The 14,456-nt window shown below is 48.3% G+C and overlaps 3 protein-coding genes across 3 annotated transcripts; all 3 read right to left on the bottom strand.

Annotated features, from left to right (window-relative positions):
* Nucleotides 1-1,927: 1,927 nt before the first annotated feature.
* On the bottom strand, nucleotides 1,928-2,313 carry COL26b_014404 (uncharacterized protein; the record flags this gene model as incomplete). Its single annotated transcript, XM_053186975.1, has 2 exons — nucleotides 1,928-2,047; nucleotides 2,113-2,313. The coding sequence occupies 2 exons, from the start codon at nucleotides 2,311-2,313 to the stop codon at nucleotides 1,928-1,930; spliced, it is 321 nt and encodes a 106-aa protein (XP_053029082.1).
* A 3,910-nt stretch (nucleotides 2,314-6,223) lies between these two features.
* On the bottom strand, nucleotides 6,224-8,167 carry COL26b_014403 (uncharacterized protein; the record flags this gene model as incomplete). The annotated part of the gene is made up of 3 exons (XM_053186974.1): nucleotides 6,224-6,642; nucleotides 6,697-7,434; nucleotides 7,510-8,167. 3 exons carry the CDS (start codon nucleotides 8,165-8,167, stop codon nucleotides 6,224-6,226), a joined length of 1,815 nt encoding a protein of 604 aa, XP_053029081.1.
* Nucleotides 8,168-11,684: 3,517 nt separating this feature from the next.
* On the bottom strand, nucleotides 11,685-11,945 carry COL26b_014402 (uncharacterized protein; the record flags this gene model as incomplete). The annotated part of the gene is made up of 2 exons (XM_053186973.1): nucleotides 11,685-11,828; nucleotides 11,886-11,945. The coding sequence occupies 2 exons, from the start codon at nucleotides 11,943-11,945 to the stop codon at nucleotides 11,685-11,687; spliced, it is 204 nt and encodes a 67-aa protein (XP_053029080.1).
* Between the last annotated feature and the right edge of the window lie 2,511 nt (nucleotides 11,946-14,456).

Raw genomic sequence — 14,456 nt, 5'->3', positions numbered from 1 at the left:
CTGCTGGTCCTGCAGTAGATCTATATAAACGATTGGCGTATATCCCTTGTAAGGCAATCCTGGCCTGTGTATGTAGATAACTGAGTAATGACTGTAAGCGGTGAGTTTCATATAAGCGAGGGGATCCCTAGTTCTGACAGGAGTGTACTAGAAGCTTGGAGAAGGGGTTTGCCTATACTTTAAACTTATCAATTAGCTCATAATTCCTGATCAATGGTCTGTGCTCCCCACTGAAGTACGTAAGTACCCAATGATACGCATGTCGGGATTTCATGGGCTGATACCAACACCTAAGAGGCGGAGGTAACAAGAGCAGAAACGAGTCTTGGTTTCTAAGAAAAAGGGAAGCGGCAGTGATACCGGCAACAACAAGTACGACAGTGATGGCAACGGTAGGCAGCACTTGAACATTTTCATGCCCAGCCTACTTCGAACCCCGCGGGAGACGATCAACCTTGTTTGCGACAATCTCGCCGGCTGGGATGCTATGGACCTCACTTGCGTCAAGTCCCTCTTCGTCCAATACCAATCAGCACCTCTTCGCTAGTAAGGTCTCATTGTGTTAGATCACGACCTCCTACACTGGGCTTGCAGGCACGGAGACATCAGCTTGACAGGCTCCGCGATATGTTAGGAGAATGCTTGTTGAGGGCCAGCCGAGCAACACCGGCGAGGGGAGATAAATATTACGGCTCCTGCTGCAGCATGGACTTGCGCCCAGGGAAACATATCTTCCGAAGAGACCACCTAGTCTACGTGTATCTACGATCATATTTTCTACGAACTTGGCCACTCCTATTGAAGACGACGATAGTAGCGACGACGACGACGACGATAATAGCGACGAAGATAGCAACGAGGGCAAGGTAGAGTATACATCCACATGAGAAAGAGTCGCTCTAGTACAGAAAGAACAAGCTGTCTCGCATTGCAAGGCATCGCCCGATGTAAAGCTTCCCCCCGGAATGGAATGCCGTAGCTTTATACCATCAGTACTTGTCATTTGACGCATTACCGCGGGGTTGAATTTACCCTACCGTAAGGTCAGACACTACGATTGCTTCACTTCCAACGAGCCCAAGCTGAAATAACTTAAGTCAACAGTGCCAAGTTAAAGACAAATTTGAGACTCCATGAGACCAATTCACATCCTCCACGTCATTCATTCTCTTCTCTGATCTGCGGGTACTCTCATAAAGTTACTGGAGTTGTACGGAAGACTGCCGCGGCGAAAGCCCGAAGGCCGGGTCGTCGCAGCCGCTGCTGCTCGCGCCTTCCTGCTGCTGCGTTATTTTAGCTGGTACATGGATAATATTCTTAACCTCTACTCCACCGATCCCATGGCTTAAAGGGTACTTCAGGCCACGGATTTGCGCGCTAGCAGAGAATTCCATTCGGAAGAAGATTGCTCCTTTCGCATCAAAGCAAGCACCTGCGCGTCAGGAGCCTGCTCCAGACTACGCACTTGATTTCCTTCATCGCTTTATTTTTCTTTTGAAAGAAGCTATATTTACGAGACGCGAATGCGGTAAAAGGAGTCCATAGCTGGTGGTGACTGGGGTGTTTCCATACACTACGAATTATGTAGCTCTTTGGTAATATCTGTTTGACTTGGGCAGACGCTTAGTGAGGCTGACTTGAGTCAGAAACATTCACACCATGCTTTTGAGAAACAAGCCGAGGCAATTAAAGAAGAGTAGATGCCGCTTGATCTGAAATTTACAGCTTCTGTGGCAGAGATCAGTGACCGGCCCCACTTCAGACTTGATTCTTCCCCTGCTCCAGGGGAAAGTCGTATCAGTTGTTAGAGGAAACCGAAAGTTTATTTGATCAAGAAAGTCAGCAAGATGTTGAATCTTACAGACTATGAACTAAATACCATATTTCAATCCAAATTTGATGTTTCGTCCATACTGTGTACCACGAATTACCAGTTGGTAATAAACGTAGGGACATCCTCACAATCAGTAGAGGTGTTACCCCTCTTATTAACAATTGCATTCTCAGGAGCAGCAGCAGCAAACTCGCAACGCTTGACACGCTTGAGCTATATGTAAATTGAACGATCAGTAGGGGAACCTCGTTTTTTCTGCGGTGTATAGGACGACTTACCCTCACGACTTCGCCGTCGCCGACATGAGCAAGGTCATCAAGAGATCGGACAACAACCCCATTACCCTTGGAAGCAAAGTAAGAAACTATGCCAGAAGGCTCTCTCTCCACTAAGGCAGACAGAGTTGAAGATTCGCTTACAGATTTGGGAGCGCCAGCAGCCAAGACAGCGAGGCTGAGAACGATAATGGCTGACTGCATGATGACGGATATGATCTCTTGATCCTGGTTTATTTGATAGTAAAGCTCAAGTGGTGTAGAATGTGCGGAGACGGACTGATGATACAAATCGGAAGAAGATGCTGATGCTGATGCTGATGGTGAAGATATATACTTTATATGCTTCTTGAACAATGAGTGAGAGCTTCTCATAACGACTCCTAAACCTTTCATGTGCTGAAATGACTGCTGGCCTCGGTATTGAGAACAACATGTGATGTCGATGAGGCGTAGCCGTTCGCTAGCTTCGGCAATTTGAAGAAGTCTATCGAACGACAAACGAGTCTCAAAGTTGTTCGAGCCAAGACCAGCGGGTATTTTGAGAGCAAAGAGAGCAAGTCTATTTTCTGAGGGGGTTGGAATTTTGCTATGATCGATGGAATTGCCTTTGATTACACGGTGCCATTGCTGGGGTGTGGCCCATTTCAGCCCCTCAACCCATCTGTTTTGGTCAATATCATGGAGGTAAGATCGTTTCATAGTGAGGGGGCATCGAACTGAAGGTGGGCTGATTCGACGGGAAAAAGTGACCTTCGATATTATTTGAAGATACTGGACATACTTGACATAACCCTAACTCAATAATGCTGTCAGAGCCTAGGAGTTTACAGCAGGGGACAGAGTACTGCACTTGTTCTTTCACACTTAAAGAAAGTTTTCACGATAACCTTCAGTATGCAGAAGAAAGCTGAACTCTGGACATATGTCAAGCGATCCCTAACCGGCCGAGATTATACACATAACTACCTAAGCAACGAGACTCAGACATATCCTACGAGGCTACCATTTCCGCGTGAACAAAGTTAGATCAAGAGTCAGCCCCAGTAAAGTCAAGAACCTGATTCATATATATGTCTGCTTGGGGCTTCCTGATTATCATCCCACATGAGCAGGAGTTCCCTGGAATATCGAAGTGACTTCATGCGTTTGAGGGTGTTCTTTTGCCATCCATGTTATTGTGGACACGAATGATCCTTTACTTGGAATCACTCGGAAATACTAAGCTACGAAGCTCGGGAAAACCTTTCCTCAATAGGTATGAAGTTGTTCCTAGAGTTCATGGTGGAATACACAATGAGCCTTGGAGAAAAGGATGCCAGCCGCCAGATAGCAACTTGGCTTTTCGTTTCTTCCCGGAGCTACCCGTGGACGGTGACTAACTCGTAGTCTGGTCACTGTGATCATCATAAACTGTTTTCTAGAACGGTATAGTCTGGTGGTTTAGGGTTTTGGGCAATTTGGCCCGTCCTGGCTAAATTTCATCTGGAATGACGGGTGGAGTAGCCTTCAAAGCCGGTGGCAAAACCCCTCATGTGCACACCCATTTTTGGATATGTTTATGTGCCGACGTTATTTGTCTGTCATGTTGTTCGTCCCGGCATGTATTCATAATAAAGACGGCTGCAGTCTTATAGAATCGTTATTCTCAAGCCCACATGGTGCAGAAGATAGTAGATTACACGACGTAGGACCTTTCTTATGAATCTTGATTCTTGAACACCCGAATTCCAATGGCTACTTTGAAAGGTTCTTCGACCGAGTGGCTCGTTCCTTGCGATTCCGAAAATGGTACCGAGTCTTGTCCACGTCGACCCAACTTCCGTAGGACGGCATGTAAGCAGCTCAGTATTGTATTGATCGTGTGCTGGTGGTTCTTGGGGACTGTCGGTGTCAGTTACACCTATGCCCAGTACCGGATCACCCGAGCCAAGCATTTATGTGGCCAGCTTCTCTATAGTAAGTTACATTTGCTGTTGTTTGATGGGAGAGATGATATGAATGGGGCTTTTCCCTTTGCCTAACGTCATTTCAGGTCCAGCACAAGACGTAATTGAATATCAATTGCAGACCTTTACCCAAGGGTTTGGTGACGGTGTCACTGAATATTGGGGAGCCCCGTCAAAAGAGATGGACCAGCGTTGGGCTGAGCTATGGCACTGTGAGTGGATTGTGTTCTTCGACTCTCAAAGGAATTTGGCTCATTCTCTCGAAAGTCAGCGTAGGAGAAGCCATTACGCGGGATGAAGCGCAGCGTCTTTCTAACACAACCTCCACTCTTGGTCCCAGACATCCAGGTCTTTACTGGATAAAGTTGGACGTATTCCATCAGCTGCACTGCCTTGTAAGTCTACCAACGTCTCACACTAGGGTGCAAGCTCACAAGGCTAACCTCCGACCCCTTTTCTACGTAGAATGCTCTCCGCATGTCAGTATGGCCGGAGTACTATTCCGATTCTTACTATGCCGCCATCCTCGAGAAGGACCATTTAGCCCATTGCATCGACTCCATTCGGCAGTCGATCATGTGTCATTCAGACATCACCCCATTGGTTCTTCAATGGGATGACAACTTGCAAAAGAGTCGACACCGGGCTAATTTGCCACACAGCTGTCGAAACTTTGACAAGATTCGGGAATGGGCGGTCAAGAGGGCCATTGCGCAGATGACGTACGACGGAGATTGGACGGACCCTGATCTGCAAGTGGATGGCATGAGAATCCAAGAACCATAGGCTTGGCAGGCTACGTAAGAACATGAGTCATGGGGCGAGAGCGCTGAGAAAGCTCTGGCAAATTTAGGGGTCTAGCAATTAGTCAAGGTAGTCCGGTCGAAGGCATGGCAGCTCCAAGTGCCACGTGCTGACGCAGAATGAAACTCCTGCTTATTCCATTGAGTCTAATCCGTTTTTCTCGAAACAGTACCCTTGCAATGGTGTCGATGAGACAATAGCCTTCAACGCTTACGCGCTGGTCAGACTGGGCTTGCGGCTATTGCAGCAATTGAATTCATAAATCGCGGTAGTTTCGGTCGCAATAACAGCTTTTAAGTTGACACTTCATTGCCGTCAAAGTTGTGATCTAAGCCAAGGCTGAACAGTTCAGACGGTAGTGCAAAGTCACCTAATTGAGGTTATGGGGGTGTGCAGGAAGCTTTTGATCCGAATGTCGTTAATGGGTATCTAGGGTCCAGGAACAAGCATGGCAAGGTCCAGCTCTGGTCTCTGCTGAGTGCGGGGCAAGAAGCCAGCTGCTGGTGACACGCCTCGCCAAACTGCGTCTACAGCTTACCTTCATTCAGGAAGCTAAAAGCAGACGTGACGTCCAATGGGGTCAATTATGATGGAATGTTAGACTCATGGTTGCGCAGAACGCAGAACAAGTGCGAACCAAGGACTACGTCACGGCTGAAGGACCCGCCTGTGAAGCTGTCCAAGAAGTTTTAGACTGATGTTAAAAGGGCATCCATTAAGGACGCGTGGCAGCTATGAAGTAAATCTGTGTCAAGTGACTGGTCCATTATGAGCTAGCGAGTAAATACCGCCTCAATCAAATTACCCGATCACAAGCATTGTGCACCTGATAACGGCTAATTCACTACCCATGGCATCAAACGAAATATGTGCCGTGATCCGCGAGTCGGCGCGATTGGAGGATTTATGGGATGTATACTTTGAAACGAGATAACTTTGAACATGGAAGCCCCACTGGTTCCCATCAGTTTCGCAACTCGCGCGCTCATCTGATTTCCGTGGCTGTTTCTAGGCAGAGACGCGCGTCGCCCAGCGGAGCCGCACGGCAATTAAACTAACTTCTCAGCTTCGCTAAAGAAGCACACCCCTTTTGCCCGAATATGTCTCTGTACCTAGAGTGGGACAGCGGCCGCTAAACCTTTTTCTCTTATCACAGAGCGACATTGTCAGCCTCTTCAAATCGAAACTGGTGCCGCAAAATTGTATGAGACGCAAATCAATGGAAGAGAGAAAGGGCTTGACTTGAAGTAGTTGTAGTTGATTGTCAAAAGCGTCGGTCAAGAAACCTGAGCCAAGTCTCGCACCCTGCATCTAGCCTCATAGTCGGACCACCCATCACGACAATATCCGCTCTGATCTACCTAATTATCTACCGGGCCGTCATAGTTGTACAGTTCGGCCAACGAAACCTGGTCGTTCATCCAACAGCACCCATTCCCTCCCATTGATTCAGTAAGGTTCATCGACCGTCCGAACGTCTCCACATGGGACACTCTCCCTTTTCCAAAATCCATCCGGACCTGGTTCACCGTGCGGCGGGTCTGATCCAATGAGAAAAAGTTGACTGGTACAATCTTCACACCCGCATGGGCTGTGGTGGTAAGAGTGTTGGGAAGATCGCCAGAGTGCGGTAGATGATACATGCCCAAGTTGAACCATACGACGAGGTCTGTCTGATTGAGGTCCTCACCATCGAAGAACCGGTCGAAGTCGATTGGGGGATTGAAGAGGTCATGGGCGTTGAAAGGGTACGCTGATCTTGGCTCCGTGTCATGCTGGGCTGTGATATGCACATCATGCGAGCTCCAGCCAGCTGTTCGGCCAAGTGACGTACTGTTCACGGCCGTAAGCCGGGAGTGAAGTGCCGCTGCTGGCTGCCCCGGGACGAGCTGGTAGCCACGCGTTTCACCATACTCGTTAACAGCGTCTTGGTTAACAATCACCAATTGCTTCTGAGCCGTGCTGTCATCCCAATTCAAGCGGCTTTCATCCTCATTGATGATGAATGACCGCTGGAGCTGCATCGTGCTCCGCATTTTCCCGTTGGACCAGGGATATACTTGCTTGACCGGGACGTTCCGCACAATTCGAACCGTATTTCGAGTCCCTAAGATATCAAAGTCTGCTTTAAAGTTGATGACATGTTCGTGCATGGAACCTGACAGATGATCGTGAATGTTATATCCGTAGTCCTGGTTGTGAGCTCGATGGGCTGCGATGATATATCCTGAAGCCTCCGTTTCCACCCCAATGGATCCGTCCATGTAGAATTTGTAACTGATAACATAGTCATAATCGGCTATGGTGCTGACCGTTCTAACAGTTAGATAAACGTTGTTCGTGATAGACAAGTAAGTGAAGGCCGTATGTCGCTGGATTGGCGAGTCCGCCATGTACTCAAAGATACAGATGGAATTGCGTCGGCCGTTGGTTCCACCTCCGGAATGGCTTCGCGTGTCCATGAATGTTGCGTATGAAGGACAGTCATAGCCAGGTACCAGACGAAGGGCATATCGACCAATGCCAACATGCGAGTCATGAGAAACATGGCCTGATTCGTATGGGCCGGATCCTGAAAATATGATCAGGCGGTGAAAGGGAAAGGGAACAATTGATGTCAGAATGATTTCACTCTGGTTTGACTCACCTGCGTAGTGTACTAGGATCTCCTGCAAGCCCAGCTCATACAGCACCCGTTCACCTCGGTACCGAATGTCGTACAGCGACATACCAGTATCATGCGAGAATCCGATGTAAAAGCTGAAGTCCATCCACTCCACATACTGCTGTTCATTGTCCACCGAGAAACGTGTCTGCCCATTAGGATGCAGCATATTGGGCGGTTGCAATAGGTCGTGCCGTAATGGTGGCCCTTGACGATCCGTTCGAGCCCAGTCACCTTCCACATTTGGCTCCAACCGTTGAAAATTTGGGCTTTGGTATGCAGCTCGAAATGCGTTGGTGTCAGCATAGAAAATGTCGTTGTAGTACCATCCCATGACGCGCCACTTGCTCGAATCACGCCCAGTCACGTCGGTCTTGAGGAATAGGCCCAGAGGGAGGAGCGTCTGGGCATCAAATTGATCCGATGGCTTTCTTTTGAACTCGTCCCATCGAACTATAACTCCGTCGGTATCTTCCTGGTAAGGAGTCGTGAGTCCAACAAGGGCCAGCGAGTCATTATCCTGACCAAGCGCGACGCCTCCGCAAAGATCCTGAGTAATATCTGCAACAGAAGCAGACACCTTGTACAGGAACTCCTTTTCCAAGGCACCGTGAGCATCCGGGTCAAGCCAACGAATCATGCCATCTGTTTTGCGGGTTAAGAGGTATTGGAGAGGCTGTACAGTCGTTTGGGCACTTATAGGCAAGGGACCAACGACAAGCTCTTGCCAGTAGGCTTCTGCAGTTGCTCGGCGAGTGGTGACAACACGTGCGTATCTCTGAGGAGGACTTTCTTTGGAATTGCTGTCCAAGTACGGAAGAACAGCCGTTTTGTTGGGAATGTTGAGCTCAGCAAAGAGACTGTCATTACTTTCGTCAAATCCATGTTCAAGTGGTTTTCCCTTAGTGTCTTACATTGTATTAGACCACGGTCCTGCTGACTGAGGGTCGGTCAGATTGAGGTCTCGCTGACCGAGAAGCCACTGAGTCACGTTGTGGACTTCTTCTTCGCTAAGGTCACGCCAAACGTTCGTTTTTGGTGCGCGCACTGCATCTGTCGTACGTTTTGGATCGAGGAGGGGACCGTCGACTCGATGGCTGAGCTGGCCTCGACCGTCTGGCGGCGATACAGAATTCGCAGTCGTGCCAGACAGCAAACTCATCGCTGAGCCGAGCACAATTGAGTATGTGAACATCATCATGTATTTGGTTTCAGTCTTTGTGTATACAATTCGATGCACATAAAGGTTGCCAGAGCAGTGTCGGGTTGTTCAGAAGTAGTCGTCCAACGCCCTAATGGGTTAAGGTTGAACGACAGCTTTCTGAAATACTGGACACCCTTGGGTTCGGGGCGGGGTTCTGAGGAAGAAGCATATCCGAGTGCCACAGGAACGCATCGTCAAAGTCAATTGAAGAAACTAACAGGCATCGCGTAGTCGGCCAGGAACAAGGGGGTTGAACCATAAGATTCTCACATAAGATTCTTACCTGCACAGCGCTAATGTGTACTATACTTTGATACCGAGAAGATCGATATGGTAATTCAAATACATATGTTTGAGTGAAGCCGGAATGATAATCATGGCTCAGACTCTCTTTACTAGATGCTTTCATGCTTCCTCGATCCATGCGGACGAAGCTTGAATTCAAGATCTAAACGTCCTCGACAGCCGGTAAATCCACAGCCGATCAATTTCAAAGTTTCTGAGGGGCTTTTATTCCCGAAATACCCTGAAACCTTGGCTCTGAGTTGCAGACAAACCAAGACCATCAATCCATCGTTTCATATGAGTTCGTTGCTCCTCCCAAACTTCCATCAATAGAATTTCTGCATGGTGGTATTAGTAAGAAATCCAAAGTGAAAAACGCCCTGGAAATGAGGAGGACAACATTTTAGTCTTCAAATCAGGAAAAGGTCTTCAAGATGTTCTCATGAGAAAGTTTATCGAAAGAGACTTCGATCTAGAGAAGGGATAATTTTAGATCCGGTCCTATTGTAGACGGTGAATATGCGGGTGACGTTCCGTCACGGACAACTTTCACTCGTATAACGGCCTGAGTTCATTTTGGGAGGTAAATCATAAGAGGCTCTGATAACTTGCAATTAGTTTAGATTGTATAGAATTAGATCTTAAAGTCAGCTAGCGAGAGCTTTGTTGGTGATGATCTTGGGTCGAAATAGAATGTAGTTCGATGGAGAGGGAGTTGAACGGATGACCAATATGTTTGACGGGGAACTAAAGCAGATGGTGACAGATGGAGAAGGATATATAATATAGTCATCGCCGACAGCTGGCGTTAGACGGAGAAGATGGTACGAAAGCTGCGATAACAGCTACAGAATAGAAACTAGAACGTCACCTAAAGGGAATGCAACAAAGGGAAGAGTTATAAATGTAGGTGGCTGAATGAGAAGGCGCCTTCCACATCATAGCTTTGCTATATTTCTACCGCCTACGCATCACTGGCGCTCTCCACTTTCGATTTTTCTACTTGTAATAATGACAAATTGATATCCAACATTCTATATCTTCCTATCGAAGAAAGATACTTTGCCAAGGGGCCAACCCTCGAGGCGGCCAATCAAGCACACTTCGCTTTCCTCTGTCTTCTTTCCGTCAGACTCGGCTCCCGATTAATTGCATATTCCGACGCAGAACATTTGGCCTTGCTACAAATGCGGTGAGACTCCCATAGAACACGAAGCAATTGCAGTACCGTGCTCACTAGGTAGCTTCACTCAGTTCAGTAGTAACCTTTACCTGCGCCGTTTCATGCCTGTGAACGACTCCTGATCATCATTTTTGGAAGATGATACCGGAGAAACACGGTTGAGCGCGCCCTTCTTATGTTGGAAATCTCTAGCTGCGGCCGCGGCTACCTCTTCACTCACAACGACCCGATAAGTTGGTCCGGCCGGATCGCCCAGAGTAGCGCTACCTTCGCCTGGTCCATGAATGGAAACAACACGCACGAAGGAACCCCACCACAGAAGTCATGAGCTTATTGCGACGTATGCGACGCGTCTGCTCATTATTCCAATTCGACTTGTTTCTGAGTCAGCAAACAGATGTATGAGCAAAGGGAGTAGAACTAACCTTGTGCTCAGCCTCGACATAGACCTCAAGCTTGCTCGTACCACCAATGGAGACAAGTTCAACATCTACATCCCCACGAAAGTCCCGACGATTCTCAGGAGCACCGATCTCGTCCCGTATCCGTCTTCCCAAATTCTCAGTGTCATCTAAGCTGGTGTCGTCTGCAATTTGCACTCTAATGCGCTTTCGTAGACCCCTGCTTCGGGACACATTGTCCACTCACATGCTGTTGAGATTGATGTTGGGAACCTGTGTCTGTTTGTTTGAGCCTACCTTCTGGAACCTTCTGGAAAACGAAACACAGCAGCGAAATCTTCTCCACGGCCAGCTCGTGGCCGTCGATTATCACACGGTCGCCCACGTCGAATGGGTGCTTCACAAAAATGATGAAAATGCACGAGCCTAGAAACTCCTGTACAGTCCCTGAAATAGCGAAAGAAACGGCGGCAAGCTAGGTGCCGATGGTGGTAAGATGTATCGAGAATGAGTTGCTGAAAAGGCGGCGTATGTGAAACCGGTACCTATGAGGATGAAAACCTGGAAGAAATGGTCTAGGACTCGCACGGCAGACTGTATGTCGTGGGTACTCTTCCAGATTACGATGCGCTCTTGGTCGATGCGTATGACTGTCGAGATCATCTCCTCCGAGCTGACATCGCCGTTCTGGTCCAGGTCGAGTAGAGCAAACAGCTCTTGAACGTCACGAATACGATCAGCAGTAAATGCCTTTTCGAGGTCTTTTTTTGTCATAGCATCTCCAGTCAAAGGGACGAACGACCTCCAGATACGTCGATCAAGAGAATCAGACGATGTATCGGCTTCAAGCGCTTCTGTGACTATGGTGTGAGCGGCTTGGGTGTTGAACAGCGACTTGTTGCCGGAGATATCTGCTGTCATCTGGCCAAAGGCCTGTGCAACCTCTCGCCCTGCCAGTCGCATATTGGCGAGAAGCTTGCTTGGTGAGCTGTCCTTCTGTTTGACTTCGCCGGTGATGATGGTGTAGTGCTCTTGGGCGAAACGATCGCAAAAAGCGGATATATGCGCGTTGAAGATGCGTACCTTAGAGAGTGTATAGCATGGCGATTTGGCGCTTGGACTCTCGCGTGGTGAATTGTTTTGCGGAGTATGTGATGTTGATGAGCTGAATGACGAAGCTTTGGACGAGGACCATGGCGGCGACAGCGATGGAAGCCAACATGACCTTCTGTAAGATCGATACCCAGTTGGGAGTAGGTTTATCGGAGTCAAATGCTATGCATACAGGTACGACGGTGGCATAGGCATCGATTGTCCAGAACACCAGCGAGATGGAAGTCTCCATACCTCGGAGGACGGTGTGATATTTCCAGGTGCTGACAATGCCGCAGAGAAAGACGTGCGCAGTTGCCATCAGAATTGCGATGAGTTTGGAAATCCACAGATTTCCCCAGACGACTTCGAGCCAGACGGAGAGCCCCAGAAGCCGAACCCCCGCTGCTCAACTATCTGCGTAGATGATGGCTAGAAGGGCAATGGTAACGCCAAGGAGAGCGGCAACTGGGATGAAGTGTCGCGCCCATCAAAGCAGAGCTTCGAAGCTCCAAATTCTCTCGTACATGCACCCCAGACTTTCGCGTGTTCCGGAACTGCCATTGAGGCCCATAATTTTGGTTTCGTTGACACTGATGCTGCTGCTCTGCACCAGTTCTGAACGAGTATTATTATCGATGTTCTGCGTCATGGCGCAAATATCGAAGCCACTCGTACGAAAGGGTTTCCCTCGGAGTGTGCTGCAATCCGTGTCACGAGTGGGTATTCACAGAGGTCAAGTTGTCAAAATCTGTGCGCTTCCCTACATCGATCTGCTGAGGGTTGCCCACTACTACATATTTGGTATCATGTACCTTTTCGTCGACAGTCTGATACTCTTCTGCAGATGAGTCAACCATGGTATGAGCCATTCTCGTTCTAGCTGGTTTATCCCAACTCAGATTCAGGCGTGGTTTGAGCTAGCACATAGTAGAGCCCAGCTGAACCCGACGTGGCGCTCTAGCTACTCTGCTCTTGAGACTAAATCCCAACAGCAGAGAGTATTTAAAACATTGAAAAAACATGGATGATGCTGAGTTGAAGGTCACAGCGCATGATCTGAGGTTGAGGTTGCAAATTGGCGAGAATATGTGGGCCGCGATTTGCGAGGTGAAACGGTCAGTTGATTTCAGATGTCAATATGTCTTGAGTCATAATGTCACCATTACTTGACTGGAAAGCACATATCGCATCTTCCAACCATTCCGTTGAACATGGACAGGCGTTGAGCCGGCTGCCACTCCTGTGGCCTGCCAGTAGGCGCCAGAAGATACGTATCAAGGTTCCATTTCCACCGTTCGTCAATAGACGAGGTCCACAAAACTATGTACCTAAACGATTCACCTTGATTTTATGACAAAAAGGCTATTTAAGCTTCGCCTTCTTGAAAGATTTGCATGCGAATTCGCTGATACCCATTAACCCCTCAAATTTTCTCTCCCGATTTCTTTTCCATTTTCCTTTTCATTTGAATAAATACACATGGCGAAGCGCTGTACAGAAACGACTCAGACGCAAAAGAATCCATTCAGACTGCCTTCTGTGCCAGTCGAGGTCCTCTTTATGATTGCCGACGCGCTGCCCATATCATCACGGATAGCCCTTGCCCTGGTCTCAAGATGGTTCTTCTCGGCTTTGTGTCCGACCCGTCGGTATTTGAAACAAAAGCAAGATGGTTGCCTCGCCACTCTTGTCCTACTAGAAAGAGACGCGCCGGACTGGTTCTTATGCTTCGGATGCACACGACTTCGGCCCCTGGGGAGTTCTCATGATAGTCGCACGGCAATACAGCTTCATCCTGGCTGTGACCCTGTGTTCCGGATCGTTCGGGAGTTCAACAATCCGCCCATACCAAAGCGTCGGCTCGGTGGCCGCCGCAGACCAGGAACATTCCAGCTTTGGATAGAAGACATAAGCCTTGTGGCTTGGAGGCCAGGGACTTTGGCAGTGAGGCGCAGCACTCCTGAGATCAGCTTTTCTGAAGGGCGCCTGATAATGAACCGGCATTTCTTTGGGCCAATGTTCGGGTTGCCCTTACAGTACTTGGAGAATGCATTTGAATTTGACAGATTCATCACTCTGGACGATGAAAAGACACCAACAACGCATTTCCCACTAGATTGTTGGCGCAGTACAGGGTACAACTTGCTGCCGTTGTGCCCGGCGAGTTCGCAAGCTGCCACACGGTGGGTTTTCAAGCATCAAACATCCGCAAGAATAATCGACGACGAGCTCTTCATCTACCGTCATCACCACATTAGGGGTCCACCTTGCTCCCAAGTTGACTTCGTCAAAAGTGTCGACAGCTTAGAGCTACCCGTGTGTCGACACATTCTCGGCTCGAGCAGAATGCCGACTTTGCGTTTCTGGGTACCTGGCGAATCCTGTACCCTGAACTGCTAGGCTTGAGAGTATCCGTTGCGAAGCCTGACTTCGATATTTTCCCTGACAACGCAGTTGGATCTTGCATTTTTTGCTTCACCGACTATAAAATTGACATAGAACGGGGCTGTAGTAAGAAAAGCTATGATTACGCTCCCATAATTGTGGTTCCACTTTTGCAACAGTTATGAGCCTATTTTACCCAGCTACTTCAATGCTATAATAGCAAAAGTAGGCGCTATTTGTAAGGGTCTAGGACAAGGTCGATGCCATTGGTCTAGCCTACTACTACGAGTACAATAAATCTTCTTGAAGAACAGGAAACAGAACCATATCCTCCCTATTTCCTGGGCATTCTTATAACCTTGCCATTGACCTTGTC

This window comes from Colletotrichum chrysophilum, assembly GCF_026319265.1.
Source record: "Colletotrichum chrysophilum strain AFK26 chromosome Unknown scaffold_367, whole genome shotgun sequence".
Taxonomy (NCBI): domain Eukaryota; kingdom Fungi; phylum Ascomycota; class Sordariomycetes; order Glomerellales; family Glomerellaceae; genus Colletotrichum; species Colletotrichum chrysophilum.
The sequence above is the reverse complement of the archived record's forward strand: the minus strand, read 5'-3'. Positions and strand labels throughout refer to the sequence as shown.